The sequence below is a fragment of the Dasypus novemcinctus genome, chromosome 21 (genome assembly GCF_030445035.2).
Source record: "Dasypus novemcinctus isolate mDasNov1 chromosome 21, mDasNov1.1.hap2, whole genome shotgun sequence".
In the NCBI taxonomy this organism is placed as follows: domain Eukaryota; kingdom Metazoa; phylum Chordata; class Mammalia; order Cingulata; family Dasypodidae; genus Dasypus; species Dasypus novemcinctus.
The window spans coordinates 59,029,517-59,047,875 of record NC_080693.1 but is presented as its reverse complement, the minus strand read 5'-3'; the positions used below and the strand labels follow the sequence as shown (position 1 = coordinate 59,047,875).

General features: G+C 47.9%; 1 protein-coding gene and 1 long non-coding RNA gene across 2 annotated transcripts in view; both read left to right on the top strand.

The window, feature by feature from the left end:
- IKZF3 (IKAROS family zinc finger 3) overlaps positions 1–11,396 on the top strand; it is a 111,905-nt gene extending 100,509 nt beyond the window's left edge. The window contains exon 8 of the mRNA XM_058284169.2: positions 4,941–11,396. Within this exon, the coding sequence (XP_058140152.1) occupies positions 4,941–5,644 (704 nt within the window). The 3' untranslated portion in view covers positions 5,645–11,396. The remainder of the gene's footprint in view (positions 1–4,940) is intronic.
- Positions 11,397–14,318: 2,922 nt separating this feature from the next.
- On the top strand, positions 14,319–18,353 carry LOC139437164 (uncharacterized). Its single transcript, XR_011646871.1, has 3 exons — positions 14,319–15,085; positions 16,213–17,418; positions 17,803–18,353. It is a non-coding gene; the product is annotated as an uncharacterized lncRNA (long non-coding RNA).
- Positions 18,354–18,359: the final 6 nt, after the last annotated feature.

The following is an 18,359-nucleotide window of genomic DNA, read 5'->3' as shown; positions in this document are numbered from 1 at the left end:
ATAGCAGCTATTATTACTAGACTTCCTATTTATAAGGTACGGTGGTAGATACTATGAAGTATGAAGACCAAAAGTGAACAGATTAGGGTATTGGATCTTGTCACCTTGACCCTGAATAAGAGGCCTGATTCCACATGCTTCGTTAAGGTCCCTTTTATCTCTAGTCTATGATTCTGAATATCCATTTTGGCAATTAGAAGCCAACAATCATATGTCCTCATCATGTGGTAGCAATTCAGGTAGGGCAGCTGCTCAGTTTAGAATTACCAAAACCTAGATAACAGGGATTGACATTTTTAAAAAGAATAACAGGTAGAGAATGACCCAACCAGGCAGCCTTGGTTTCTAAATTTAGGACTTGCTGTTGCCATTTGAATTTTCACTGGATGAAAACCTCTAATTCATCCTGAAGCTGGTATCATGAATCATTCAAAGGTGTGATATGATTCTGACTAGAAGCTGGACTAGAGGCTCCGTGCGGGTTTGGAAGCAGTTACCCTCTTGTGGTTAGACTAACCTTTTTTATGAGTGTGTCACTAAAGAAACGTGAGCTTTTGGCTTTTCAATTACTGTACCTTACCCCTGCTGAGTTTCATACACATTGAGTCATCGTGTCTACAGGTGACTGATAATCATCTGCAAGGTTCAAGTTACCGTAACGGAGATGAGGGGATCTGATGATTGCAGGTTGCGTGCACGTGAAGATCTGAGGCTTCCCATCTTCTTAACAATGAACGATGGTCTATGTTAACCACAGCACTCAGTCACATATTTCCACTCATCCAGAGGTTTATTTTCCTCTTAATGTTTTTCCTCTTACAACTTTAGCATTCAGCTGTTTTTGACATATGCTGCAGATGGTATAGATGGTGAAATTGTAGGCCTAGATAAATAAAGTAAGCTACTGGGAGAAAGGATGAAAGCAGTGTGTGTGATGTGCTTTCCCTCCCCCCACCTCCAGAAACTTTCTAAATCCTCTCCAAAAGGTGAAAAGAGAAAAAGATACCCAGAGACTCCTGGCATTTGGGGAGTTCAAGAGAGCTGGCCTCGTTGGGAAATTATCATTAACCTTGAAAAGGCCAAGAAACCAAAGTTCATCATTTCTTTGTCACTTTGAGTGGGCGGAAGGCTTGTGATGTAAGCTGCTTTCGTGTTCTCAGTCCCATTCTCCCAGATGGCCCTGAACAGAGAGAGATCCAAGCTGGAAGTTGAAAGTAAAAACCATTGATCCCTTTGGAAAAGGCTTCCTTTTTCTCTTGCTTATTATTGGGTTGCCAAGGCAGGATGTTTTTCTTTGCATATTTTCCTCTGAGTGTTTCACCTAGAAACTATTTACTTGGTCTTACGGTAGCACAAATTCATCTAATTAGTTATTTTATTCTTTCTGGCTCCAATTTCTCACTGTTCTGGTCCATTTTGCACATTGCTCTTACACTAATATCCTGAAAATAACATTTTGACCACAAGCCTTTTTTGCTCAAGGGCACATAGTTTGTTCAAATCCAAACACCATGGCTGGTCATCCAGAATGCCCATCATTTTGCCCTACCATATGTTATCTTTTCTCAGTGTTTCCCAAAATGTGTGATGCAGACTGCCAGGAAGCACCCAGTTGGGGCATTTAAAAACCTTCATTGGCATGGTAAGAATTTTTCCCTTTTAGTTCTCTTTGCATCTTCCTGATTATACCAAGGAGGAAGGTTTAGACTTAATTTGATGCTAGTTGTCTTTAACTCTCATCTCACACTGGCCAATTTCATTTTTAACAGAGAAAGAGAGATCTTCCTTCGGCTCAAAGTTCTTTACACACAGAAGTATCTAATCAGAATCTAATGAATTGTTTGTTTAAATGTCTTTTTCAGTTACCTTCTATCACGGCAAGTGATTCTGATTTTCCATTTGTGTTATTGATACAAAGTTTCCTTAAAAAAATTATTTTCTAAAAAATTGAGCCAATTCAAACATAAAAACCCCACCTAACATTTACCAGTGCTTTCTGTAGGCAAAGCACTGTTCTAAGTGCTTTCCAATGAGCCCATGAGGTAGAAATGATTATCCCATTTTAGATGGGGACATGGAGGCCTGGGCAGGTTAAGTTACTTGCCCAAGGTCACACAATTAGTAATTGACAGATCCATCATCAAATCCAGTCCATCTGACTCTAGAGCTTCTGTTCTATACCAGTGCACTACTCTGGTGTATGGATATTGCAGAATGTGAAGGAATAAGTGAAGTTTGAGAAAAACTTTATTTCATGCTTCTTGATGTAGCTTAGGCCAGACTCTCTTACTTATTCCTTGTATATGTCCTGTGTTTTTCCCACCTCTGCCTTTATTCATGCTCCTTCCTCAATTACACTGTCCTCCATCTCTCTGAAAATTTAAATCCTGTCAGGCAAGATCTTTCTCAAAATTCAGGTTTTCCAAGAATGCTTTCCTTCTCCAAATACTCCTGAAGTTTTTGCATTCCCTTAATGCTTAAATATATAATTTGTACCAAACTCTCTTGTTCCTACCTATATGTTACCTTATAATTCTTTTAACAGGTGACATGTTCCTCCCCTGTTTAAATGCCTCAGATGTGGCATTTAGAATCAAATCAAAGGCTTTCAAATAGCAAAACGGCCTTTCACAACTTTTAACATAATTTTTCTCTGGTTCCATATACATAGGTCTCATTTCTTTCCTACTCAGTTGAAGAAACTTAACAGAAACTGGTTCTTCCAATCCTTTTTTAAAAAGTCAATTTTATTGATACATATTAATAAAACATACAATACATCCATAGTGTACAATCAGTAGTATTTGGTATAATCACACAGTTGTGCATTCATCACTTCAGTTGTTATATTAGAGCATTTTCATGATGCAAATAATAATAGTAATAAAAAACAAAAAGACAGAAAAAAGCTCTACTCCTTAATAATCACCTCTCTCTCTCTCTCTTTGCTTCCTGTCATACATAGGTGCTATTCTGTTTCTAATTTTTTCATATTTATATTTTGTATAGATGAAGGTAAATAATATGTAGTACCTTTTGTCTAGTTTCTTTCACTTAGTATATTTCCTTTTGTTTTTTACCCTTAATGGAAGATTATTAATATATTACTATACACTACTGTCCATATTTTGCTTTGGTTATATTTTTGCCTGATATTAACATCTTGTAACATCAACATACATTTGTTCAGTTTCAAAGAAAAATAGTTTTATATATGCAGTATTACCTGTATTCATATTTCACATGAGGTTTCTCTGTGCTATACAGTCCCATGTTACATTTTTTAGCTTTCCTTCTAGTAAAATACATGACCTTAGGCTTTCCCTTTCAACCACTGTCATACCCATATAATAGCACTGCTAGTTACAAACACTATGATGTGCTTTCACCTTTTCTCTTCATTTCCAAAGATTTACAATCAACCTTTTTACCAATTCTGCAGAGATTAATCTTCAGCTTTCCATTTTCTTACCTCAATTTACTTTCTAGTGACCTAACTATATTCTAGTTAAATAGAAGTTTTTGTATTCCCTTAATGCTTAAATATACAATTCATCCCAAATTTTCTTGTCCCTACCTATATGTTGCCTTACAATTCTTTTAACAGGTGACATGTTCCTCCCATGTTTAAATGCCTCAGATATGGTATTTGGAATCAAATCAAAGGCTTTCAAATAGCAAAGTGGCCCTTTCATAACTTTTAACGTAATTTTTTTCTGGTTCCATATCCACAGGTCTAGTTTCTCTCCTACTAGGTTAGAGAAACCTCAAGAACAGGAACTGGTTCTTCCAATACTTTTTTCCCCTTGTTTTTATTTATTGCTTTCCATAACGAACTCATTTTGGAGCCTGCCTAGGAAATGTTCCAGAAGAGGAAGCCATGGTTCAGCAAACAGAATGAAAAGTGTCAGCAACGGCCTCACTTCCAACACTTGAAGCATCTTCCACGCTTTCTCTTCCCTCCACTGGCCACTCACCACTGAGCACACCTGCCATCGCTGCAGACCCCATTTCTGCCTTTCCTGTGGCCAGAGAGCCTGTTTTCTAACACACAAAACCCACACGTCCTGAAGGTGGCTAGACTCTGTTTTCAAAATGAATCATCAGTTTGACATGAGATGTAGGAGAGCTGACCACAAATAAATTTTTTCAGTTAAGTGTGAGATGGGTCTTAATGGCCTCTCTCTCACATATGTATGATCACATTTGTATCAATGACACATTTTTCAAGCAAGTGGAAAGTAACACAATTTATGAAAGGGACAAAGGTCTCTCATCAAGAAAGCTTTTCTAAAACTTTCTACATTTGAAGCTCTTTTACTTAAATCTCAGGCAATTTGGTGACTGGTGTGTTTCAGAAGTGGTTAAGCTGGAGTTTTGGAGGCTATTTTCTCTACTTCTGTGACTATTTAAAAAGTTGCCGAGGCAAGTCGCTGAGCATCCCCAGTCTCTGTAGCACTTCTGTCCCTCTGGCTATTTACAAGCAGAAAATAACAAACTCAGAAAGAGTTTGGGAGTTGACTGTGCTTTAGAAGTTCATCAACAATAGGACTGCAGGGGCACCCACGCTCCTGGACATAGAGGTGTCTCCTTTACCCCTCCAAGCCCCGTCCTAGTGTTCCCTGGCTTCTTTTTTTCTCATTCTCTAGGTTCCCCTCTCGGTCCCAGAGATGCGTGGGCACCCTGCACATGGTGGTCTCAACCTAATGGCATCTCTGACCCTCCCTTTTGCCCCCCCTTTTCCCTTTTGCCTGTCCAGATATGTTGCTGCCAAACATTGTTTCTTGAGACTTCAGCACTGATTGGACCATTTTACTTGGGCTGGGTGTTCTTGAGCAGGCAATGTATCCTTCCTCTCTTCTTAGGAACTCCAGAAAATAACTTTTAAGAACTTTCTATCTTTGTGTTTCCTTTGTAATGCTTTCTTTCACTTGTTCTAGGTGAGAAGCGCCACTGCTTTGACATCAACTATAATTCCAGCTACATGTATGAGAAGGAGAGTGAGATGATACAGACCCGAATGATGGACCAAGCCATCAACAATGCCATCAGCTATCTTGGTGCCGAAGCCCTGCGCCCCTTAGTCCAGACACCACCTGCTCCCACCTCAGAGATGGTTCCAGTTATCAGTAGCATATATCCCATGGCCCTCACCCGTGCTGAAATGCCAAATGGTGCCCTCCAGGACCTGGAGAAGAAGAGCATCCACCTGTCTGAGAAGAGCCTGCCTTCTGAAAGAGGCCTCTCACCCAACAATAGTGGCCACGACTCCACGGACACTGACAGCAACCACGAGGAGCGCCCAAATCACATCTACCAGCAAAATCACATGGTCCCTCCTCGGGCCCGCAATGGGATGCCTCTCTTGAAGGAGGTGCCCCGTGCTTATGAACTTCTCAAGCCTCCGCCCATCTGCCCAAGAGACTCCATCAAAGTGATCAACAAAGAAGGGGAGGTGATGGATGTGTATCGGTGTGACCACTGTCGTGTCCTCTTCCTGGATTATGTGATGTTCACTATTCATATGGGTTGCCATGGCTTCCGTGACCCTTTTGAGTGTAACATGTGTGGGTATCGGAGCCATGATCGGTATGAGTTCTCATCTCACATAGCCAGGGGAGAACACAGAGCCATGCCAAAGTGACCATCCGGTCCCAGAGATGGTCCCTAAGGATTCAACTTCACTTCTAAAAATGAATATCCCCACCTAACAAATCACTCCCAAAACAAACTCAGTTTCAAACTTCTTTCCATACCATTTTCAGTCCCAATGGGTCATGTTCTCATGGGCAGCCAGAGAATTGTTTGCAGATCTATCATGTTATTATTTTCATGAAACCTTTGTTTTCCCATCAAGGATTTGAATTTTATAATATTTAAAAGCCAGTGAAGTATTTGGTCATTATCTCTTGCAGCACTAGAATGGGCATCCACTGAAGTTTGTTGCCAATCAGAACAATCCCCAGGCAGTGCCGCATGAGACGTTCTTGCTGAGATACATCAGCCATATGTGGGAAAGCCTTTGGTCACTCGCTCAGATCCACAGAGAGGAAGAACCAACTAGCTGACCTCACTGGGAAGCCTTTCCCTTCCGCACTTACCACAAAGGTGTGAAGGGTTAGGATATAATCTCCTTATCCCAAATTACAGTCTCAGAATAAGGAAAAAAGCAACCAAAAATGGTTATCTGTTACTAGTACCCGAAGACCCCATTCTCCGTGCATCAGCTTTATTCCCTTTCAATGGCTCAGGCATAAACTGCAGTCATCTGATGATACTTCTGCTTCTACCCTTTGCCCTCCCATCTCCAATTAAAAGCTGCTTCTGTTTAAATTAGTCGTCTAAAGAAGAAATTCTATACTAGAAGAGCCAGTGGTATAGACCGTCATCAAAACTCCCGAAAGTCATCCACTGTGGACAACAGCACCTGTTTCCTTTGATTAAAATTAGCAGAACAGAGGTCTTGGGGGGAGGGGGCATGGTTTAGGAGCATCACAGGAGTTACAAAGAGCTACTTAAAAGTTCTTGGTCTCCTTTATGGAATACTGACCTGCAGAACCAAAGCAAATTTGCCAACTGTTGTTTTTTTTTAAACATTGAATAATCCAAACAGTATGATTTCATCTCCCCCTGCCCATAGGAGAGGAATAGTTCTGCCTAAATCAGAGCTGAGCGTTGTGATGGGGTAAGGAGGGAAGCACCTCTGCTGATGGGTTCTTCTTGATCAGGCAGGTTTTTCCCCATTTTAATTGGAGCCATAGTATTCCAAGATTCCAGAAGTCTTATCTTGGTTCTGCAGATGTATCAGTCATCTTTATCACTAATAATAAGGGATATACTGTCAAGGAGAAGCCCTGTGATAATTATAATATTATCACTAAAGCAGGGGTTACAAAACCTGCTTCCTAATTTCATATTTGTCACTAATTAGCTGTGTGACTTTAGGCAAATCAACCTAACTCTTAAAGCTAAGTTTCTTCAAACGTAAAATAAGAGTTGGATTTAGGTATCTCTAAGGTCCCTTCCAGCTTTAAATTTATGTGAATATGCCGTAACCCCAAGTTATCTTTTAAACCTTTTAATTTATGTGTATTAAACAGAAGAGTATGCATATGAGTATGTTTATTTCTTTGGCGTGAAAAGGTAGTGCATTTAGTTTTTCCTTTAACCACTGAGTTGTGAGTATGGATAAGATGGTGAGGAAGAACAAAAAACAGCAGGAAGTTATTTTGATCTTGTCCCAAAGGGGACACACAAATTGGTACCTGCAGCCTGCAGTGCCTGCCAAAGCCTTTTTTTTTTTCCTTCCTAAGAACTTGTATTAGGGAAAATAACTTCTGCTCCCAGGGACAAGTTCATGGAGCCTATTTACAAATTAGAGTCAGCTTTGTGAATATTTCTATCAAAGCCAAGAATCCCAAATTCCTGGGAGATTAGCATTTTATGTATCTGCCTTGATATTTCTAAAGGGCTTATGCATTAGGCTCAAACTCAACTCATTTATGTGCTGCCAGTAATTAAATGTTCCACCCCAGACTGCACAAATGGCTTATCCTTCTTCATAGCATGGCGTCTTCTCAGGAAAAAAAGGTTTTATGAAATTCCATGACAACAGTCCCAACATGTTTGAGATTTCAATTAAAGGACTAGATGTATTTTGGTTGTAGTGTTCAGTATATTACTGTTCCTGTAATACTAGACTCCAAGCCATGCCAGATTGCTTACACCCATTGTGAAAGAGGAGCTGCTTATATTCTTGAAATATCACACATCCTATTGACTCTTGGGGGGACAAGAGAAGGAAAAATTGGAAGCAGGGATTATAGACGAGAAAGCTAGGGAAGGAAAGGGAGCATTTCCACCAGATTAGTGGGAAAACCTTTGCTGATAAGATGAGCTTTTGCATCTCAAGATGGTGAAACTCAGGCTCATTCCACCAGCCTGGGGACTGTTTTCATAAATATAATCCTCTTTTCTCACAGTTTGCTGAATGATTGCCACTCCTCTAAGGTCAGTTTTCTTAGGTGGGCAACCATTCACCAAGGGCTGTACCTACTTTGTAGCATTCTGAGCCTAGATTGGGGCACAACAATTCCAGGAAAAAAAAGTATATGTGGAAACTCCTCATTCTTAAATCTTGAAGTTGAACCATGGTGGTGTGCAGTGTTTACCGCCATCCAAGTAAACACTTGCTTATGCACTCATTCCTTATACTTAATGCCCTCCCCTAAGTGGGAGCTGAGGAAGAGTTTGGGAATCTAGGCAAGCTACCTAGAGAGAAGCACAGGTTCAGGATGAGAAGCTATCCCTATTGGGCAGTGAAGTCCTTTTAGCAGCTTCTGGCAGCAGCTCATTTACTTTCTCCTCCAGAGCCCCTGTGGGCATGAGCCTTGAAGGTCTTCTCCTTTTTTCTCACCAACCCTCTGGTTAGGCAGGCCTCCCACCACACAACCAGGAGGCCACAATCTGAGGAGCAGTCAAACCCTTGAAAAATTATCTTATAAACAAGGTGACAGATTTGGGGTGAGGGTAGAAAATTAAGAGAACTGGCTCTCCAAATGTTCCTTCTCACTATTTGAAGTATTGCACAGGTACTTCATATTGGCAGAGAGCTAAAGAGAAGTTATCTCCCCTATTGCCTCTGCCACCACAACCATAAAAGAGGGAGAGAAAACGAGATATTAATAAATCCATCTGTCTTTAGATCCTTAAGTCACTCTCCCAGAAAGATATTTTGCCATGAAAAAGATAAGCTAGCAAATCTGATGTTCTGTTATCCTTTCTGAGCTGTTACTGACTTAGCTTCTGATTTTGTCAGTAACAAAATCTCTCACCTTTCCAGTACAGTGCTTAACATTTTGCTAGACCCATACAGACAGTGGCCCAGATATAAAATGACCTTAGATTTCTTTTGCAAAGAGAAATGTTTAGAAGCACAAACTTTTAACTCAGTTGAAACACTGTGTTATTAACAAAGTTTTTCCAAATAGCATCTGTATCACTATTCTTACTCCTCTCAGCCTCTTCTGTTTTCTCTCACCTGCTGAATGTGAGAGAGAATGTTTTCAGGGGGAAAGCAGTACCTCTGATATACACCCAGGGCTTCGGGGTAAGACTGTAATGGAAGTGTTTCTTTAAAGTTCTAACTTGCGAGTGTAGCCCACTGAGAAGGAGGTATTTTGGTTCCTAGTGGAGGTATAAAAACCAGGCCACTCAAGATTTGTGGAAGAGCTTGGACATCCCTGAGGACTCAAAGACTGAGAGCTTGTGAGCTCAACAAGAGAAAAGAGGAGCAGATGTAGCTCAAGTAGTTGAGCGCCTGCTTCCCATGTACAAGGTCCCAGGTTTGATCCCTGGTACCTCCTAAAAACAAAACAACTAACTCTCATTGGGGAGTGGATGTAGTTCAGTGGTTGAGCATCTGCTTTTCTTGTTTGAGGTCCTGGGTTCAATCCCCAGTACCTCTTAAAAATAAATAAATAAATTCTTTAAAAAAAAAAAAAGGAAAGAAAAGAGAGTGTTGAAAATTTTGGTCCAGACAATAGCATCAGGAGCAGAAGATAAGAAATATACAATGATGCCTCTTATTTTCTAAAGAATTAGAAGCTATTTTTTGTATTCAAACAAAAAGTATAGTTCAGAAGCTCTGGGCAGAGTTCAGAAAACCAGAATGATTTGGGAATTTAAGTGCCTCTGAAGAGGACAGTTCTAACCTGAAAACTAGGCTAGACCTGGGCCCCACCCTAGGAAAAGGACTCTGTTCTCCAAAGCTGAAGGGTAGAAGGTCGTGACAGTGGCCAGTAAGCCCAGGATTGGGGGCTGCTGGCTTTAAGGACTGGGCTCAGAAGAGCCTAAAGAGGAGTATGTGCTTTAAACTTGATTGAGCTTGTCAAGTAACAAGACCGTACCTCCAACTTCAGCAAACTGCACACAGTCTGTGCACCGTCATGCCAATTTTCTGATAAATAGGTTTTTGTACTCTGAAGCACTTGGCTGCAAGTATCCTCCAAATGTTAGGAGAGTGTACTGCTATAGACATTAATATCAATATAACTGCTATTTGAAATTGAAATGTTAATGTTTTGATTAAAAATGTAAGGACATAACAGTACCTACCTCCTACAGGTGTTATGAGGTTTTATCTAATTCTACCTATGGGGGCATGTTTCTTTGGGGGAAGGGGGACCATGTTGGATGGCTACTGATTTTTCACTCTGCTCTGCCTGTATTTGAATTCATGAAAAATATTCAAAGACCACACTGGAACCATAATTGCAGTTCAGTTGCCCATGGAGGCAACTGATCACTAGCACACCCTTTATTTCAGGTTGTTTTAATGCATAAGGATAGAGAATATGTTGTGAGTTAACCACATGCTACAGAAACTTCATGTCGTTGGACCCAGTGAAGTAGAATAGCTTTGCATCCTCACCCTCTTAGTTCCTCCAAACAACTTAGAGCTTCTCAAATGGTCTTCACTGTCCATCTCGCCACCAATTCCACTCCAAAAAACCTGGAAGAGCAGCCCCACAATGCCACCCACTCTCTCCCTTTCAAGCCCTTATCAACACATCTGTGGGGCCTGCTTCATATTCTGAATGTAAGTGCAGCTTTGCTTCTTTGTCTCCTGAAAGACTGAAAACATTTTAACATGGTAGGAAAATGGGACAGCCATTTCTTAAAAATGACTGATCCCATTTCCAGTGACTCATCATACAAGGACTTTTCCAAGTTTGCAGACAAGGCCCTTTTCAGTGGGCCTACTTCTGTGGGTTCACAGAAACCAAATTACTGTGGGTTGCAAAGAACTAGCAGGTCATTTATAAAGCAGACATCCCTTCACCCAGACTGTGGTTTTGCATGTTCAGTTTCTCAAGTCTGAGCTTTGGTGAGGGATCATTTTGGCTACTGGAAAAACCATAGCTGCTGCTTTAATTTCTGGCTGCCATACCCACCACATGTGTTGTCTATTGATGACCCTTCTCTGGGGAATGAATGGGCAAGGCAGGTGTTGAGAACAGAGCTCCAGGCAGCCTTCCCACCAGGAGGGAGGGAAGGAGGGAGCCCTGGCCAAGCGGTCTGACACAGCCTGTGCTTACCACACCACTCCGTCCCTCTGAGTTTCTCAGAAATGCCCTACCTGCTCAGTTATGACCGTCTGTTCTGATGCCTCTAGAATTTTACCTGAAGTACAATAATTTGGAGCACTGTAAGGTGCCCCATTCCTCTGTAAAAAACTGCTTAAAGAAAGACAGCTTCTGAAATGTAGCAATGCTAACCCTTGCCCGAACCATAATGAATGCATCCTCTTGTCAAAAACCCCGCTGATAGTTTTCAAGGTTTATCATGTTTGATTTTTATACTGAAAAATAAAAATACTGGTGTGTTTAAAATTAGTCATTGTGCAATGCCTATCATTTGTCCTTGCTGCTGTGAGAATGGAAAAGTTTTATTTGGCCCCTGGGAATATTAATTTAGCCCCTCTGGCTTTTTTGTAAAGTCCCGGTATCAAGGTAAATGGAATTATCACCTAAATAAGGCCTCTCTCTTGATACCTCCAGAGCCTGCCACTGGTATTCTGCCAAGCCCTCTAACGAGAGGCTGTGGTTCCACTGGTGCCTGGTTCCCTAAGGGGCCCTGAGGAGATTGGGGACCTGGGCATAGCAGCATCAACACAAGCAGCGTCTCCCCACTCCAAGCCACTGCTCACTGCTTCTTTGCCTTCCCTCCCACCTGATGCTTCTGAATGTCAGGCACATCCTGACTTTTTCATTTCTGGAGTCTCATAAATATCCACACTGGGAAACTCAAATTGTAGTCTTTGACCTCAGTCACATTTAAATATTGTTTTTAGATACTTGGAGGCCCAAACCTAGGGTGTTGGAGAGGAAAACTTACATGAGAATGGCATTTGGATTGGGCAACTTTCTCTCTGTCTTGATACCTTCAAGATATTCTATTCTCAGGAAATATTAGGAAAGAGAGGTGACCTGGCCTTCTCAACCTCATCCAAAGTACACACCCTTTTCTCTTGTGTGGAAGACATTTCTGAACTTTTAGGATGAGCAAGTGTGGGGCCAAGGTGGTGGCAGTTTTTGCTTGCTCTACGTTCAGTCCCATCCACCTCCCTCTGGTGCCACTCAGACTATTTGAGGATTTCCAGCAGGTTCTCCATTCTCCATGTGAAGGGCAGGGGAGAGGAATGGCACAGCTCCCTGCCTTTGTATTTTAACATGAAATGCATTCAAAGCAGCCTCTCTGCCTTTGATGGAGTGGTATGTGGCCATTCCCATCTCCACTGTCTTCCCAAAGTAGAGCAGCTCAGGGAGAAAAGAGGAAGACAGTGAGACACTCATCCCCTTTGCCAATGAGAATTGGGGATAGCCTGGGTGTCTGGCTTGTGCTGGGACTGGGACTGAGTAGATTTCCTTCCCACCTGAGAGCAGTTGCCTTTCCTTACTCTTGGGAACTAATGTGATGCTTAAGAAAATGGTGGGCCTGGCAGCAGAGGCCGGGCCACGCCTGCACCCTTCTTCTCGGCTACCCCATCATTCAACACACCAGGCCGTCCACACAGGCTGGGGTGCCACCAGAGGACAGGCAGGAAGAAAAAGACCTATCTCCCTGCCCTCATTCCTCCTGGAGTCCAGAGTCTGAGGAAGAGTGGAGGATAAAGCTCCCAAACGGCTGAGGGCTGGCCTGAGGGGTGCTCGAGCAGGACACATTCCCGGGTCAGACAGTTGTTTGCATAAAAGCCAAAAGCCACTGCACCTGGGCTGGGGAGGCCCTCTGGGGAGGTGCTCCCTGGCTTGGGGGAAAGGGGGGAAGGAAGGTGTCATGGAAAGTCCCTGAAGGACACGGGGTGTTGCATTTGTTGCGGTTTTGTCTTTTAACTCCATCTTGACCTGTGAAGTAAGCAGCTGCCTCCCTTCCCCCAAAATAACAGACCTTCCCCCAGAATAACACACACATACTCAAGGAAAGAGCACCACAGTGGAAAGAATGGAGGCTAGAAGGCCTGTGGGTGATGTGAACTGCCCCCCTTCCCCAGGAGTGAGGGGGCAGGAAGCCCCAGAACAGACTTTTCCCATCACCTCGCCTCCCCCCTTAGGCCCCCTGGCCCCCAAAGAGCTGCCTAGTCAAACAAACCACAGCCCTGGGGGCGGCCCGTGGATGGGAACTAGGGGGGCAGGTGCCGCCTCCAACCCCAAGCTTGTCCTTCCACCGGTTCAATCCCCACCCCACCCCCACTGGAATGACACACTCAGCACCTCCACCTCCCTCTCAGGCACGGACCTTCACAGTGGGTCCCCAGGGAGCCGTGTAACTCAGTGTGTGTGTGTGTGTGTGTGCACGTGTGTGTGTGTGTGTTGGGGAGAATTAGGCAGAGCCAATGAATCCAGCAAAGCTCTGAAGTCTGAGTAAGCAAGAGGCAACACGGTGCAGATCCCAGCTGAGGATTTAGACTCCTGGGTTCCAATCCTAGCCTCCCTGGGTGACACTAAATGCCTTGCTTTCCTTCTCTGGACCTTAGTTTTCCCTGGAGTCAAGGATCTCTGAAGTTGCTTTGAGACTGTAAGCCTGGCTGGGACACGATTGTCCAGCCAGCTGTCAAATCTTTCCTCTAACCCCAGAGTCACGAATGGGGGAAGGAAGTTCTGTTCCCTCTTCCCCCCCTTCCCACCAAACTCAGGCACTGGGTGGGAAGATAGGGTGATAGTGGGCGACGGTTTCCCCAAGCGGTCGTTTTTTTTAAAAACCATTCTGTCTTGCTAGATGAAATGCCACTCGTGGCGCACAGGAGGGGAGGAGTGGGAAGTGAGAGGCTCCTGCCCCCTCCACTTGTGGAATTGTGGGAGCCTCTGAATACGAGGGCTGAGGCTGGGCCAGAGCTGCCGGCCCTCTCTCAGGTGATTCTGCGTGGACCCGGACACCAGATTCCCGGGTTGGGGTGCCAGGGCGAGGAAAGCAAAGGCCGGGCGAGGGGGGGGGGAGGGGTGCGACGCGAGGTGGGAGCTGAGGGGGGTGTGACGGGAGGGGCAGCTGCACTTCTGAGAAACAGCTCGGCGTCTCCGCAGCCCGCAGCCTAACCCCCCGCCTGCGGCTTCACAGCTCGCTCCTCCCGCCGCCCACGCCGCTCGGGGCCTCTCCGGGGGTCGGCAGCCCCGGCGGAGGCGGCGGCGGCTGGGGAGGGGCCCCAGCTCCGGGGACAGCCGAGTAGAACTGGGGGGAATAGGGGGTGGAAAGTGGGGGAGGGCGTGGGTCGCGTGAGCCCCTGGAGTAGAGAGCATCCCGGGCGCCGGGCCTCGGCAAGCCCACGTGCCCCCTCCCTCCCCCGTACTCTCCCAGCCACCCCGAGCGGGATCCAGAAGTGAAACCTGCCGGGGTCACAGCCCAGCGCCGCCGCTCCGCCCCGCCCCGCCCTTCCGGGCACTGCAGCCGTGCAGGATCTCCCGGCGCTCGGGGACTGCAGGGGAGGAAACTGGGGGAGGCGAAGGGGAAGTGCCCCCGGGACAGTCTGCCGAGCGCGACCTTCTCGCCTCGGGGGTGCCCGCTCGGAACCGCTAGTGGGAACCTCGAGAGGAGCCGACCCCAGTACCTGGAGCCGAGCGAGCGGCTTCTGCACTTCCCGCGGCGGCCACTGGGTGTCACTGCAGCCGCGTGGCTGAGCCGGCTCCGGCGCGGGGGGCAGGCCCGGACGCCCGGCCCCGGGAGCCGCAGAACCTCTCGGGCCCACGCAGGTCCCTCCTGGGCGTCGCCTGTAGATGCCCCGTGAGGCTTGACGCCGCGCTCAGGCCGGCCTCCACCGCCCGGTCTCGGGAGGCCCTCACCCCATCCCACCGACACGCAGTGCCGAACAGTGACCCTTGACCCGCCACGGAGCACGTGGGCTCGTTGCCGCCGCGCCAGCCTCTTCCCGCTCGCCCCGGGGACAGTCTCCGCGGGGGCCCTCGGCGGGGCGGGATTCCCTGAGCTCCACGCCAGCAAGTTTGCCTCCTGGCGAAGCGGGCAGGCCCTTCGGCCGCAGAGGTGCGAGGAGCAGCACGCCACAAGCCGTGGTGGCCCTGCCGTGTCCAGCTTGCAGGTGGGTTGGTCTGCGAGCAGAAGGGCGGGCGCAGAGCGGCTGCGGGGGTGGGTCTCCGGTTGCATCCTCACTCCTACTCCAGCCTCACGTGGCAAGACTTGGGGTCACGCAGTATTCACCCATCCAGCCCTCAGAGCTCATCCCTTAGGTATATGGGGCGGAGGGGCTTAGCTGGGGGAGGAAGGCTACCGAAGCGGGGAAACTGTATCACAGGGCTGATGTGGGTAAGAGGGCTGGCCCAGGTGGGTCAAGCCTGGGAGGGTGGGGGAGGAAGAGTTCCAGGGGCTGGAAAATTGGGATGGAGCCAGTAAGAAGACCCACCTCTGCCACATGCTGGAGGATGTGACCCCGGGCGCTGAGGTTGAGCTGGTAGGTGCAGTGAATGTGTTGCCTGGTCCCAGGGGCAGTGTGCAAGTGCCTGATTCAGTTGCCACATACAGGCATCGCTTCCTTTCAACTCCAAGATCACAGGGCCCAGCTCCACCACCAAGGAGACCAAGGAGGATCCACATGGTGACTCTGAGGGGAGTGGGGGGACTTTGGATCATCAGTTGTCCAAACCACCCCATGGTGAACCCGATCCAAATAAGAACAAAGTGCCTGCCATCCAAACAACAGCTCCAGCTAAACGCCCTGCCCAGAAGCCCAGCAAAAAAAAAAAAAAAAAAAGTCCCTTGGGCAGGCGTAGCCTCACGACAGGCTGCAAGAGGCCCTCTTAGCTCAACCCATATGGGATGGAATTGCAGGCTCCACTGGGCCTGGTGGAGCACAAGTTTACCCAGCAGCCCAGACAGTACCCCTCTTCCCAGCAGCCCCTCCTACATGGAGATCTTGGGTAGGGGGCGCTGGGGACCTGTCTCAGTCCTCAGGATGACCCAACCCTTGCATCTCTGGACTCCAGTCTGTAGCATTCAACTCCCTAGAGGTTAGTTCCACCTCTCCCAACCCCCAACCCAGTCAAACCTGAGTCCTCTGTCCTAAGCAGCCCCTGCCCACACCCCCTACATCCCTAAGCTGAGGTTTTGCCAAAAGCACAGGATGAGAAAGCAGGTTCTGCCAGAGACCCCTGACCGCTGGGCAAGCTGGAGCACTCTCTGACTTCTCTGGACCCTCTTTTCTTTCTGCAGGACCAGATCAGTGTTTCAGTAGTGGGAGCCTTTTTCCAAATATGCCATGAGGCCAAGCTCCTGGACCGATGGCCCCCACTGCCATCCCACCTTGCCCCCCAGTTCCCTGTTGGGACCCTTGAACTCCAGGAAGCTGTTAGAAAACTGCTTTTGTGGACAGAATGGAAGAAAAGATCCATCCGAGTGGCCTCGGGCTCCCCTGCCTGTCCTCCTCCCTCTCTCCCTCCTCCTCGTGGTATCTGGTACTGGGACAGGAAGGGGTAGTGAGGCAGGGGCCACCGGCCCAATATTGACTCCTCAGACCTGCGCCAGGAGGCCCTCCACCTACAGACTTGGAGGCGGCATAGATGTCATTCAACAGGATGCCTGGGGAGCAGGGAGAGCAAGAACCGGCCAAAGCTTTGTCTGGATCCCCCACCCAGAGAAGTGGGTCCCACTGGAATCATGCCCCCCAGTTGCTAAGGTCCAGTTCCTTCCCTTGAGTGAACAGGGAGGCTAACCCTTTGGCCACACCCTCCGCAAGGATCCCTGCAATGAAGGCCCAAGGATGGCCAGGCGCCCCCGCGTGGGGCCTTGGGGCCCGGTGGCAGTGCTCACCCCAGCCACGCTGGCCCAGGAGCTGGGTGTCAATACGCTGCAGGCTTATAGCAGAGGGTCCCCAGGCCCGCGAGACAGCCAGAGACCCAATCCCCTGGTGCCTGGGACTCCCTCAGCCTGGAGAGGCTATGAGGAATTGCCACCTTTTGACAGTGTCTTTCTCCCCCCTGGTTTCTATAATGTTCGTTAATGTATAATTTTTATAATCAAAAGCAATAAATTAATGTTGAAAAGACAGCGACTGAGGGAGACCCCAGCCCCTATCTCCTCAACAATGCCCCTGTCTCTCTGCCGCCAACTCACATACCTCTGCAAACCTCCTCCCCCCAGCACCACCGCTATCCTCGATAGTCTCTTCTGCTGTCTAGCCTCTGCAGAGCATCTCTTTGGAGGGCAGCAGCCTTCCCCCATCCTCAGAGCTGGGGAGTCTTACCCTGGGTCCCTGTGCAGGCTGCCTCTGAGGACCCCTGTCTGCTGCAAACTCCGTTCTCAGCTGCTGTCTCTTCTCCCAGAAGCCAGAGGTCTCAGCCATTTACCAAGGCTGTCCACGCCATCCCCAAAAGCCTCGCAGGCAGCGGGCAACAAAGTCACCACCACAGACAGCCAGCTGTATCCATCTCCAGCACCCAACTCGGGACAACCAGCCGCCACCTCTGAGGGGCCCTGGGGCCCAGGTCCAGGGGCCAGCATGAGAAGGGAGGGGGCAGAGAACTAAGGGCTGTGGGGGGGGCTACGTTCCACCACTGCCAGCTCAGCTGAGTCCAGCCTGTGTCTCTCTCCCCTGTACCTTCGGGTGAGTCCCCCTCTGGGCCTCAGTTCCCCCGCCCCAATGACCCCTCTCTCACAGAGAAGCCCATCAGCTAATTGACGTGAAAGGGCTTTGTCCACTGCCCGATGCCTCAGGCTGTGAGCAGACAGCTCCTGTCTTGGTGCAGCCTAGCCCTGGACATGCTCAATAGGCAACTCCTTCTGATCTCTTAACTCTCTCCCCAGGCTGGAGGCCTGGCACCCAGACCTCGGAAGAGGCCCTGGGCATCGGTGGCCCGTCACACCGCAGGCCCCAGGCAGCTCGATGCTCTCGGAGCCGCGGGTGATGAGGACTGCCCTGGGGACCACGGCAGCTGGCAGGCGGCAGGGTCCCCTGGGCTCTGCCTCCTCCACTGCAGCTGAGAAGCAGCACGGTCTGCAGCCTGCACCTGCCCGGGCTGCAGGAAGCCGTCAAGGTAAATTCCCAGCAGATTCCAGGCCGGAGGTGGACGCGGCCTTTCTACTCACCTCCTTCTGCCAGGCCTGGCACCTAGCCTGCTCGCCGGATTAGCTGAGGCCGGGGGGGCGGGTCCCAGTCACAAGGGGTTGCCAGAGCGGCCAAGCCTGACCCAGGGGCTGGCTACAGCAGCTGGACCTTCTCAGGGTCACCTCAGGACAACTTCCTCAAGCCCAGAGACCAGGGCTGCAGGGAAGGGAGGGGCTCTCCAGGGGAGGAGCCCCTTACAGGCCACTGTAGCTCCCACCGTGCCTCAGGAATTCTACCCGGAAGTCTGCCAGACAAG